The following is a 14,060-nucleotide window of genomic DNA, read 5'->3' on the forward strand; positions in this document are numbered from 1 at the left end:
CCAACACTTCACAATTTTATATCATAAAGGTCCGGTCCATCGGTATTGTAACAGAGCGATACTTCAACGATTGACCAAACAAACTCGTAGAAATTCAAACTTCGATTAGTGAATTTCAAAGGCTTATTTTATTACAAGTGTAATCTTAGTAAAGTCTATGGAAACGAGACTGTGGATTATGAGGCAGAGTTGATGACAATGAGTTTTGGTGAGTGGTTGATCAGAGTGGGTCACGATGGGTGGTGGGTCAACTTTTCATTGACGCACACAATCTCTGGATCGAGCCATTCTTACCACGCACCAACGAGTTCTGTCAGTCTTCGAACGCCTTAATACTCGTATAAGAAAATTTCTATTTTCAAACAGGGTATTGGTAAACTTGACAGGCGAATAGCCTGGCTAACTATAAATTAGATAGCTATGTTGGAATGAATTTGAGCGTGAATTAAAACATGTGTATTTTCACTTTAGGGCGCAACAATGGGCAAGTTAAGCAAGAAGCATGGTATTGTATTTTCTTCCTTTTTACATACATTTAGCACTGTATTATAATGCATCTGAAGTGGACAGGTCTTTATATATAGGCTAAACATAAAAGTAAAAGCAATAGCAATAATGTAAATTACACACACAAGGTTAAATTTAGTTACATTTTGCATATTATATCTTAAATTTTGTATGATACCGTCATTAAAATAGTTAAGAGTAATTTTTTATCACTTTGCAGTGTACGTAGAAACCATTTTATTATTTATATATTTATATATATATATATATATATATATATATATATATATATATATATATATATATATATATATATACAGATGGTGATCAGAAAAATGGAAACACCTGTAGTTGGCAACACGTCAGGCGCAGTGGAACAGCAGTGTCCAGTGGCTGCAGCAGACGGAGGTAGTGTAAAATGGGAGACCTCTCAGATTTTCAAAGAGGGCAAATTGGTGCGCGGTTATGTGGAGTGAGTGTGACGGCAGTGGCTACTGTGTTAGGTGTGTCGCGTGGGACAGTGTCGAAGGTGATAACGGCCTACACAACACGGAAAAACCACATCGGGGAAGCGGAACAGTGGGCGGAAGAAAATCATGAGTGACAGGTCACGCCGGGTATTAAAGCGCATTGTCACGCAGAACTGTCTTGTGACTGCGGAGCAAGTGACGGAGGAACTCAATCAGCACCTCCCCCACCCTGTTTCGACAATCCCAGTCCGCGGCGAATTACATGACATGAACTTACGGGGTCGTGTTGCACGGGCCAAACCGCTCATCGGGGACCACAACGCTTTCGCACGTCGCAAATGGTGCAGTGACCATGCAACTTGGACCGTTGAGGACTGCAAACGTGTGATATAGTCGGATGAGTCATCCTTCTCCCTATTCCCAACCATGGGCCGTGTTTGTGTGTGGAGAACGCCCAAAGAAGCTTATGATCTGGAGTGTCTCCGCCCAACTGTGAAACATGGCGGCGGCTCGGTGATGCTGTGGGCCGCCATATCATGGTTTTCATTGGGCCACTGGTCACACTTAGCGGACGAATCACTGCCAACTATCATGTCGCAATTTTAGGAGACCACTTGCATCCTATGGTCCGGATGTTGTTTCCGGACAATGACGCCATCTTCCAGGATGATAATGCACCCATTCACACAGCTGGAGTTGTTGCAGCGTGGTTTGAGGAACATCGGGATGAAGTTCAACGCCTCCCCTGGCCCGCCCAATCCCCAGATCTCAACATAATTGAACATCTGTGGTCCGTCTTGGAAACACGACTCCGGCGACGATTTCCACCTCCATCTCCTCTCACAGAACTGGCCGACGCTCTGGACGAGGAATGGTGTAAAATTCCACTTGCTATCATTCACGACCTCTGCCTCCATCCCACGTCGCATCAAGGCTGTTCTGAAGGTGAAAGGTGGCCCGACACCATATTAATCTGGTAAGTTGCAATTTCGTTCAGGTGTTTCCATTTTTCTGGTCACCATCTGTATATTGTAGTGCTAAAAAAAGTAATGGCACTGATTTACTGTAGATCATGTACAATCTTAATGTAATTAGCAATTCATATTCCCTTACCGACCCACCAATATTCGCTGTTCATTTGTTTTCGCTGGTTTTCGAAGTCGTGAGCTGATATAGGACTTACAAATAGGTGTATTTCATTTGATTTATAAATATTATAATCAGAAAGGATCGGAATATATGATTAAGTTGTTGAAAAGGGAAACTCAAAGAGCAAATAAAGATAAGAGAGAATCTTAGTTACATGAAAAGTGAAATACACCGACCTATGCTTTATCTAGCGTAGGTATTGTTCGGAACCAAAAATGTGGATTTCATATCCATGCAATTAGGTTGAGAGTGGAAGCGATGAAATTACTTGACGCATCCATTAAGATTTCGGAAAGTGCACACTCCTGCGCCGTAGGCGCAAACTCCACGAGCTAATTTTCTGCCTTCGCTCCCTACAATGACCGAAGAGTAACTAAGCTAATCCTCATCCCAACATACCTACTATTTAGTGAGAGGTTACTAATTAGTAAGATTTAAGACATTAAGTGGTGATTTATGCTGAGAAAATTTTATAGTCATATCTCGCATGCCTCCCCTCAGCTTCATCTACACACATATTGCAAACGGAATACAGTAGACTCAAGAATATCCGGGCTAATGTGGCGGAAGGGCAGGCCGGATAACAAAAAAAGCCGAATAGGCCGGAGTACAGTCTACATGAAGCATACCCCAAGAACAATTGACGTATACAGTACCGTACAGTTATAAGCAGGTATAACTGAAGCGTACTGTATTGAGGTCCGTTACACATTGACGAAACAATGAACAAGGAGCAGAACGCCGGTCTTTTCCTGTCACAACTTGTGTTTTGCACACGACATGTAGGAGGATCGTAGCAAACGCCTGCTTCCAATGCCTTGGCAATGTTGCCAATGCAACGCCTTGCCTTCCTCAATTACGATACAAGAAAACTAGGCTGGATAGTACGGAAGTCGAATAGTCGTGAGCCGGATACTTATGAGTCTACTGCACATGTGAACTTCCTTAATTGGCATAGTTCGTTAAGTCAGTGGTTTTAACCAGTGTGTCCCGAAACTTTAGACATCACGAAGCATTTAGTTAAAATCTATTTGGAGACATTACCAGTTAACGCCTCCAGAAGCATCAACACTTAAGATTTTAGTACTACATAGTCGGTACTTTATAGAAACTTATAGGCTTACACTAATATAGTCTATATTATTAATACAAAATATGCATTTATTCCGTTAACTCCGTGCCGTGTTTCTGACAATAAATTACGGATAGGTTAGGTTAGTTCAAGTTTGGTTTGGTTTAGTTTACTTAGTATGCCTACCTTGGTTTGATGAGACTGGGCTTATCGGAAATTAACCTAAAAACAAATATATCGTGATGTCGTTGGAGTTTAGTCAAGAAGGTTGCGAACCATTACCTTAAGTAAGCAAAACTTGTAATCGGTTGTGGGAATAGGACACGGTGACGAATTAATTAGATTTCGGAACGAAAATAATCAAAATTAAAAACTGAAAAGAAAAAAATCTCAAAGTCGCGAAGTAAATAAATACACAAGATTGTTGCATCTTGATGATGTAATCCCTCACATTCAGGGACGTAATGAATCTCACACTCAGGGTGGAGTGTATACCTACTAAAAAATTTTTAGCATTGCGTCACTGATTACGATTTCATTTCAACGATCTCCTACAAAACATACTTTATACTCCATTATCTCAATATTCAAAAAAAATATTTTTAATCTGCCTTTTAAAACTAAAATACGTAAATATTAAAAACTCAATTCTGTAAATATACAAGGTAAGTTGGCGAGGGAGACCGGGGTTCGCTTTCTGGTGGGAACAAATGTGATTCAGATTTCATGTTAAAACTGTAGGTCCATATTTCATATAGCCTCGCTGCTAGAACGGACGCTAAACTAAATAAATTCAGAAAATTCTTCTACTACTTTGTGGCATAAAAAAGAGAAAACTATGCTCGTAACATAACCTTAAATGAAATATAAGGGAATGATTTATACTAGCGTCATCAGAGAAAACGCAACCTTCCCAGATGACCTAATGGGTAGCACATGTGACGTTGCACGTGATCCCTGCTTCGATCACTTTCACAATCACTCACTTTCATTAATCATCCGTCACCTTTAGTCTAAAGTGCATAATGCTGGGACATTAAGATAAAAAATGATTTAACAAAATACATATAGTGTACATTATAATTACATTACATTACCAATCTTTCGCAATTAATAAACCACAAGTCATTACACAAGCGTTGTTAGTAGTAAGTTTAGCGTCCAATTCAGGTCCGAGGCTATCTGAGACTTGGTTCTAGAGCTTTAACGTGGAATACGCATCACATGAGCTTCCACAAGATCCGAATGAACGGAGAGGGATGAGGAAGATTTCCCGTCTCCAAGTAATTTAATATTGTTCACTCTAAAGATAAACCGTATACAACTCTCAATCTTTGCCGTTACAGGGTACTAGTTTGAAGTGAGGTGATCCTGAACAAATATTGACCTGATAGAGCATTTTCGTATTATGATTTATTACGATATTCGGCAAGGGTAAACACAGCAACAATGTGTTCGTCAGATAATTGCTACTTTTCCTGATGAAGCCCCATCTCAGACAATTTACAGGTGGTTTCAGGAATTCACGTGTGGCCAGCTCAGCCTGACTGATCGGGATTGTGCAGGTCATTGTGCCAAAAAACGTTGCTGCTGTTCGTGAAATTATGAACACTGATCGGCATGTGACTTATCGCGAAATTCAGGAAATCTTAGGCATTGTTATGAGCCAAATACAAATAATATTGCACTATTATTTACGTGTGAAAAAACTTTGCACTCGTTGGATTCCACACAATTTAAGTCGCGCACAAAAGACGCCCGTGTGAAGTGGTGCAAAGTTATAACGAAACGGTTCAAGTCTGGATCATCTCGGTGTTTAACATTGGAGCAGGTGATGAAACTTGGATTTATACGTAAGAACCGGAAACAAAGCTGTGTGGGTGTTCCGCGAGAACCTAAACCAATCAAACTTGTTCAAGCACACTGTGCCTCCAAACAAACGATTGCATAAATTTCTGATAAATCAGGGCATATCGCAACTGTCCCACTGGAGAATCGCAGAACAGTCAATGCAGAATGGTACACAACCATATGCCTATCAGAAGTACTGAATGTGAGCAAACAGTTCAACCGCCGTATCATTCTGCATCACGACTATACCAGCTCGCACACAGCAGCTACCACAAGTGATTTTCTGGACCAGGAAAGCGAAGTCATGACATCCGGCTTATTTCCCTGATTTAGTTCCCAGTGATTTCTTTTTGTTCCCAACAATAAAGAACATGTTGCGTGAGAAGCGCTTTTGCACCTCCAGAAGAAGCCATCGAGGCATACAAACTGCAGGTTTCACAGATACCAACCTCGGAGTGGCATACCTGTTTCAAGATTTGGTTTTATTGCATAAAAATGCACTGCTACTCAGGGGGAATACTTTCATAAACAAAAAAAAAAAAAAAAAAAAAAAAAAAAAATGCACTTTGATGTTCTTGCGTTCTATCATTTTCCCGAAACTTTCAGTGCAACCCTCGTATTGCATCAGATATAAATAGCTTTGATTGTATATCTAGAAAAGTCACCCTCTCGTAAGAAGCTTCATTTGAACCCTTCGAGTTACTGCACCTCCCACCTGGATACAGCAGGGTAAACGTACAGTCTCAAGCAGGCCCGAAACCAGCCAAATATGTTTGGAGGGACCATGAATATATGGGGGGGGGGTAAGTCATCAAAACTTCTCTTACAAATATCTAAATTGTGTTTTCCGTATTGAGGTCTGGAGGGGCCACGAAAAGTTTAGGGGGCCAGTTGCCCGCTAGCCCCCCTCTAGTTGCGGGCCTGGTCTAAAAACAAAACACTAGAATGTGCGCAACTGGGGATCAAAACACATTAAACGGAATAGGAGAAATAATTCAAGTGAATCAAAGCTTAGCATAGCGAGTTTTTGCATATTAGTTGCTTTGTTAATACCTAATTCCTTCTAGAAATAGTGAAAAAAAACTATGAAGAAAAAATAATAATGAATGAATCTCAAGGAACCGGAATAATTTCCGACTGATTAAACTAGTTATAAATTCTATAACTTACTGTTCCGTTGAAGTTCTCAACTCCAGCAAGGAGCCCTACACAAAAGCCAAACTAGGGAATTAAAAATTAGTTTTCTTTTTTCATGTCGCACAGCTACGACCTTAGGCCAAAAGAGACTGATGATTGATAGAAGTAAACGCGTTTGTGGAAGTAACTTAATTTGTTTCCACCCTCCCACCGAGAATCGAACGAGGAGCCACGTTCCCCAAGGCCACACGGAAATCGCTAGACCAGCGGGGAAGACTACTAAAATACAATGTAACAATATATTTAATGTAAAGTAGAAATCAAATTAGTGTAAAGAATTGAGAAGGAATATTATTCTAAATGCCAACAGGGTATATAATTAGTATGCTATTTAACGCAGTTCATCTGAAATGGTGAGCTGTACACACCAATATCACGGAACGATTTTTATGACAGTGCCCTTAAACTATACCAACTAGAGAATTAGACCCAATTATCTTCGTGACATTAGGGAATGCAGGCAGGCGCATTAGCCCAGGTTGGGCACAGCTATAAAGAAAACACATGGAAACAAAGTAACCAGAGTGTTCTAGAAGGTAAAAACTGGGGGGATGCCCCGGGCTAGATCCGCCACTGCTTGTAACGTAATAAAATGTAATAATACAAGTAGTTGATTGATCAGATCTGGTTATACCGTGAACCACCACTCGTAAAACAACGAAAATACAGTTACCAACTACTATGTGGTCTTCACGTTGCTGTTAGTAACCACATTATATCTTTACTATTACTTATCGATAATAACTGAATGTAACATGCTCTGTCTCATAACATCTATAGCATCTGTCCAAGTTAAAATTCAGTTATTTTAAGTTTTTACCAGCCACAGAATATGACCCCAGTCCAATCCTACAAGTCTCACTGTGAAAGGTGAAATTAAAACTGCCTGGCATTCGAACCCACGTCAGGCATTTGTTTTAATGTCCGTTGCAGACTCTCGTGGCGGCTTGCGTGCATACCCATGGCTTTCAATTATGGTTTAATAATCAAATCAAGTGCGAAGACAAATACAAATCGCAAACACGCCAACTCTCCATATCAAGTTAACGCAGATGGGAAGGGAGGAATGTATACCTAAATTCCAAATTTATGTATCCAAAATGATGAAAACATGTTTTAATTTTGAAAATTACGTTTTCTAGACCAAATATGAACTAACCAGAGATTTCAAGGAACCAGTTCGTCATAAGCTAGAACCATCGCACATCACTAACTATTCAAAATTATATTACTAATTTCTAGTATTTCCAACTACTAAGACAAGGGAATGAGTTAATTTTTGTGGAAGCTAATTTGAGCTCACTTTACTTTCATATATACATACCAATAAGCTAAAAGTTTCAAGAAGGCCTGAAGATGGTCGAAAAGGGTTCTCAAGCCCTCCCCCCTGGCCTACATCTTAGCTACGGACATGACCGTGTTATACTACTCTATGTGAAGATACGTTCCTCTAACATAGGACATTTTTTTCGATTACTTACGTAAAGAAAAAATATTTTATGCAACCTATATACACCTTTGAGTAATTTCAAAATGCTCCAAGATTTCAAATGACTTAATCCAAGAAGTTATGAAATGAGAGCTCGGACCACGGTGACTCAGTGGTAGAGTGGTCACTTCTGACGTCAGGGATTCCTCCCTGTTCAATCCTTGTTCCAAGGTTAAGTTCCATAAACTCCGTCGGTCCAGACCTACTATGTAAGTGAACGGGCAAAAATGCACTTTAAACAGAACATACATTGGAACCAATACTAAACAAAGCCCTGCGGGGTGTGTAACCCCGTTCGCTTGCTGTCACTCGCTTAGTTATATTTTGCTTAGTAACACTGGAGATCTTATATTTGCAGGATTGGGGGAGAAACTAAAAGATACCCAAAATCACTTGTTCTGCTCAAAGTGCACTCTTACCAGTGAACGAAAATTAAGCAAACCTAACCAAAATATATTTATACGTAATTATGCCAGTTTTTTTTTTTTTTCTTTTTAATAGAACCACTGAATCGTAATAAAATAATCACCCTGGCTACTACTAACTAATCTTGACTCGCTATCGCTCACTTGGCCTTACTATGTGAATTCGAATATTGAGCTTTGATAAAGAAAGTAACCATCCTGGGTACCAACTCTCGTTACTTATATGTGCGGACCAGCATTCTAGAACCTTCCCCGTAATTACTGTCAAAGTTGAAAAGCTGTTGGGGCTTAACGGAATAAATACACTATTCCCAAGTGCTTTGTGATGAACAAACACCATGCCCCTTTTTTCCTCAGAGTTCTCTCGTTTCCTCCCACTTTCGTTATTCCATCATAATCATTCATTTCATAATCAGTCTCCCTCAGCCCCAGTGCATAATCGTGGGACATTAAACGGATATAGTATACATGAAGCTGCATCAGTTCCCGAAGGAGCAGGACGCTCATACTTTTAGGGATTATTCATTATGTACGAACTCACAAAGGGGGTAACAAAGCGACTTTTATTTACTTATCGACTGATACGAAAATAAAAATGAACGTACCTGTACTTTATATCTGCATGTGTAGTGCCCTTATACTTTATCTATGACTATGTGTGTGTGTGGGGGGGGGGGCGTTTAACGCATATCGTATGTCTTGCGCACATGGATACTTCTCACTATTGCACTACGAAGAAAATTTATGATATTTCATGTAGAAGTGGTAATAGAACACAGAAGAAACGCAGATAAGGGGGTTCTCATGTATACTATTACCCATTAAACTTTTTTTTTTTTTTTTTAATGAAAGATTAACATAGTCTACACAAACTGCTACTTCTACAAACATACCTTCATACATTTACGTAAATAAAAAAACAAACGAGCTTACGGAATCTCGCAGCACTGAGGTGAAAGTAAAACAAAACTACTTGAAATGTAAAATAGTAGATCTTCTAGTGCAGAAAACCAACCTACTTGAAATCCTAGGTGAGTGACCACGATCAAAAACGTTTCCACTCTCCTTCTTATACTAATTTTGCACATCAAATGTCAAGCCAAGACGAAGCTAAGTCACTTCTATGCTACTGAATTCTGGGTAATACAAACATAATGACAACCCGCCCGCTAATGCTACCAATGAAAAAGATCCACCAGTTAGTAACCCCTACGGGCAATTTTACTATTGGGCAATGGAAATAAAAAAAATGCTTTTTACGTCAAGCAACTGATAGCAGACACTGATATATTATTTGTTTTTTCTGTTGTTTTTTTTAAACCTTTCAATACCCACGTATTTTTTCTGTAGTGGGACTGGGTTGTCAGTACACAAGATATACATGGAAAGATACAACACCGAGGCTACATTAGACGTAGATCCGTAGCTTTAATTCAAACCACATTAGAGAGCACGGTGGCTTAGTGGTAGATCGCTTGTCTCTGTGGCGTGAGGTCCCTTGTTCGATCCTCGACCAAGTAAGTTTGGGGTGGGCAACATCGTGTGCGTGGGTTTTCTCGGGGTACTCCTTTTCCTCCAACATTCTCATTCCATCAATTCTTCCATCATTCACTTGCTTTGTTCATCGTCTCCCTTACCTTAGCGGACATAAGTACGGGACGTTAAACTGAAAGATTTCATTTCAATTCATTTCATTTCATTTTTCAAACCACAGTACCTACCATCGAGAATCAAACCTGGTCCTCTGCATAGGCAGCGAAGTTCTAACTACTTGGCCACGAGGAATCCCATCGATGTATGTTTGGTTTGGTCAACAACATATTTTCCTCCTTTACTTCTTCCTTTAGTGGTTGAATAATAATAATAATAATAATAATAATAATAATAATAATAATAATAATAATAATAATAATAATAATAATAATGAGTTCCTTCGTGGTTAAGCGGTTAGCGTACGCGCCTTTGGCGTGAGAGACCCGGATTCGATTCCTGCCGGGAGCTCATGTGGTTCGGATTCCACGATAATCAGTAGGTCCCGACTCATATAGTCTCGCTGCTGAAAGGGACGTTGAACTCAAAATCAACTCAACTCAATAATAGTAATAACATACATCCAGAAATGCTTTAACGGTGGCTGCAAATCGGATGATTAATATGTATGCTTCATGTGCATAAAACAAAACCTAATAGATGACTAGTTAGCTTCCATGGGCACGTTGTACGTTACAGAAGGATCAATATTATAAACGTAATTTGGAAGATGGTATAAATATAAAGAAGAAGGCAACAATGTAAGTCTGGTATCTTATGCGTTCATCACAGGGATGATACTGCATTGTAATATACATGGAATATAGGAATAGTCTCTAGTTGTTTTGAGACATCGGAGAACACCAGTATGTGACGTAAAATAAAGTGATAAACAATTCCGCTTTTTTCGCCTGTGATCAGTACTCCAACTAAGATTTTTTTTAAAGAAAAAAAGATACATTGGTACGATGGCGTCAACTGCCGTGTCCCCGTACGAATCCTTCCATTTAACACAATGCTTCTTCACGAGTGCCGGGTACTAAGAGTTGTTCGAGACAGTTGTTCCAAAGCTAACGGTGGCGGCGACTGTTTTAGAGGAAGCAACTACAGTTGCCCCGTACAAAAGCTCCAATTTAAGCAATACTTCACAAGCAGTGACATAGCTCGGTGGTTGCGTGTTAAAAGGACATTAGAAGAACTAAAACGCTAAAATGACGTAATCGAATTTTCCGAAGAAATAAAATAAATTTCGATGATTTTTTCCAAACCAAACTTTGACTTTCCGCTGAATAAAATGAAATCTTTAAGTTTAACGCCCCACGGATATGCCGGTTAGGCTAAAGGAGACCGTAATAATGAGAAATGAGTGAAATGATGAAATGAAGAAAGTGGGAGGAAACGGGAGAACAACGAGAAAACCCAAGAGCACGGTGTTTGTCCACCACAAAGTCCACACGGCGCGAGCTGAGATCGAACCAGGGTCCCCAAGCACCGGAGGTGAACACTCTACCACTGAGCCCCCCCTCCCCCCCGCTGAATAAAGTCGAAGTCACTACTCCAAAAATGAAATTAAATGAAATCTTTAAGTTTTACATCCCACGGTTATGCTGGCTAGGCTAAAGGAGACAGTGATGATGAGAGATGAGTGAAATGGTGGAATGAAGAAAGTGGGTGGAAACGGGAGAACCCCGAGAAAAAACATGAACACATTTGTCCACCACAAAGCTCACTTGGCGCGAGTTGGGATCGAACCAAAGACCCCATGCACCAGAGGTAAACGCCCTACCACTAACCCATCATGGCCTCTATTAATAAAATTGCAAACCTTTATTCATGTTATAAGTGTACAGCATACAGTACATATATACATTGTATTATTTATACCTTTTATAAACCATGAGTTGTGAATAATGCCACGGACCTTCTAACGTCGTAAATATATTTCACGTGAATTACTTTTCTATATTGAAAGTATTTATGACGAAAACCTATCAACATAATATTTTCAGATTTGAAACGTCCAAAACTGGAATGTTACGCGCTTAAAAGTAGGTCAGATAAGCTAGCAAATTTGCATGCATAGTAAAACTAAGTAAAGTTGACTGATAATAATTTCCGCCCCATCACATTTGGTGCTTTAACTCTCTGTGCTACTCGCCTGTTTTCACAAATTGATTCCCTCTCTTCCCAGTGTTTCACGAAACAAATCTTGGACTCGGTAGAGTTCTCACCTCTGACGCGTTGGGTCCATGGGTCGATTCCAGCTACTGTCAAGTGAGCTTATGGTGGGCAAACACTGTGTGCGTGATTACTCTTTAAGATTCTCCCGTTCCATCCCACTTTCTTTTTGCAACCAATATCACCTATCTCATCATCACCTTGGTGGATAATCGCAGGACGTTAAAAAAAAGCTTTTGTGAAAATATTCTAGCAAAAATTCTAACAGTCTTTTAGACTACACGAAGTCGCTATTCGCGCTGAAAGCGGTTTCTAAGCAAACATGTTATGAAGTTATGAGATTTACTGTGTTATGTTATAGTAAATCTCCTCCGAGGAAGGGACCGTCTAACAAGAAATAAATAAACACAACATTTACTTTGTGCACCTTGAAATGTAGAAAAAGTTTATACGCGCCAATGTTCAAAGAATTCTCAAAATTCAGATTCGCCCATTCCTTTCTTCTTAACTAACGGGTTACAATAGGAAGATTTGCAACCAGAAGTCACGTTAACATGTTAGTAATTTATTAAGCTTAAAGCGAGTTATACTAAAGTAATCGGTAATTAAAGTAATATTTAAGTAATGTTATACTTAACTATTGTACTTACTCAGGCTCTTGTTTCCTTCCTTTGTTCTTTTTACCTGTAAACAAATCTCGTTCAGTAAATGACTCTTCTTCTTCTTCTTGTTCTTCTTCACCAATTTAATGCCCGAGGCAACAAATATCGTTGGATAGTTAGTAAATATATGAAGCGTATAATAAATTAATAAGATCGTGTTACGTAGTAAAGTATTAAAAGTATAAGGTAGAAGATATAAAATGAGGGGTGTTACGACCTCCACACCCTGACACGATATGCATAAACCGACTCGCAAGAAAACGACAGTTGTTCTTTGTTCAATGACGTCACTCATGATGAAAGAAAGAACTGTCCATGGGCGGTCAGAATCTCACATACAGATGGATGTATGAAATATATAGCTGACGTATATAATATACGTATACATATGTAATATACGGAAGTTTGTTCGATGTCAGACATCCTGCAGCGACATGATGTAATATCTAAGTGAGAAAAAGGCAGTAGTTATGTAGTATATGGATAACGTATGCTCAATACAGATTTCCGTACTAAACGTAAGGGTTCCATATATTTGTACAACATACCGCTGTCCGGATAACGGATTTTTCTCAGTGCATAAGCTACATAATTTTGGTTTTGGTTTCCGAAATAGCTCAATTATAAATTGTTTATGAGATACTGAACTTTAAATTTCACTTCCGTAAAATTTCAGTTATGGAGTTAGACCCCTAATCATTCAAGCGATTCACATATACTAGTGTAAAAAATATGTTTGGATGAAATTTCCAACACCTCATGCAGGATGTCTTAACGCACGACTTGATGTCACTTACCCGGAGATCTCGTGAGCAGAATTACACATATTATGTGTAAATTTAGTCGTAATGTTCACAGCACACTGTTTTGCCCATGGGCGTGATCAGCCTGGGAAGTACGGAAACCAATTAAGAACCATTTTGGTCGGCTCCAGGTTCTACCCAATCTGCACCAAAGTCTGTAGAATCAAAAATATTTACTTTTAATAAAATTCTGTTATAGTCCATTACACTACAAACTTTGGACATAATTAGGAGCAATAAGTTCATTTGGCTAAAATTAGCCCTGCCTATGGGCCCATAATGTTGTTAAGATGACACTCAGCGGCTGTAGGACTACAATGAGAAGCAAAAAGAAAAAAAAGCTGAATTTTACTTATTTTCAACCAGAGATGTTTCTTTCAAATGCTCGTACAGGTTGACGAGGTTTAGATCGCCATATTTTGTATGATTTTTCACCAATACTCTGAAGATTATTTCCATAGTGGTCGAACAAATGTCATTTCGATCATTCAGCCGCAAGGCACTGTAACGGTATTGTGTAATTTTTATATAATAACTTGTATTTACGGACAAAATGTGCTTTTAAAATATGCACAAGCTGTTCAAAAAGGAAGAAGAAAATATAAAGAGAAATAGATGCAATTTCTTTTCTGTTATTATGATTGATGTTCTGTTGTAATAGTGATATGACATGTTTTGTAAGTCGTCATAGCAACGGAAAACATATAATATATAGAGAATCCATCTT

At 39.1% G+C, this 14,060-nt stretch overlaps 1 protein-coding gene across 8 annotated transcripts in view; it reads right to left on the reverse strand.

The window, feature by feature from the left end:
• The window catches only part of LOC145686297 (uncharacterized), a 34,631-nt gene extending 21,791 nt beyond the window's left edge, over positions 1-12,840 (reverse strand). Inside the window, exon 1 of one of the 8 annotated variants that reach the window (XM_081759434.1) lies at positions 12,519-12,840. In XM_081759434.1, the coding sequence (XP_081615560.1) occupies positions 12,519-12,825 (307 nt within the window). In that variant the 5' untranslated portion in view covers positions 12,826-12,840. Of the gene's footprint in view, positions 1-7,066; positions 7,155-9,053; positions 9,079-9,175; positions 9,308-12,518 lie in introns of those variants that run through there. The other 7 variants (XM_081759435.1, XM_081759439.1, XM_081759436.1 and 4 more) reach the window with 7 other exon arrangements.
• Between the last annotated feature and the right edge of the window lie 1,220 nt (positions 12,841-14,060).

Source organism: Thermobia domestica, chromosome 5 (assembly GCF_964235325.1).
Source record: "Thermobia domestica chromosome 5, izTheDome1.hap1.1, whole genome shotgun sequence".
NCBI classification, from domain to species: domain Eukaryota; kingdom Metazoa; phylum Arthropoda; class Insecta; order Zygentoma; family Lepismatidae; genus Thermobia; species Thermobia domestica.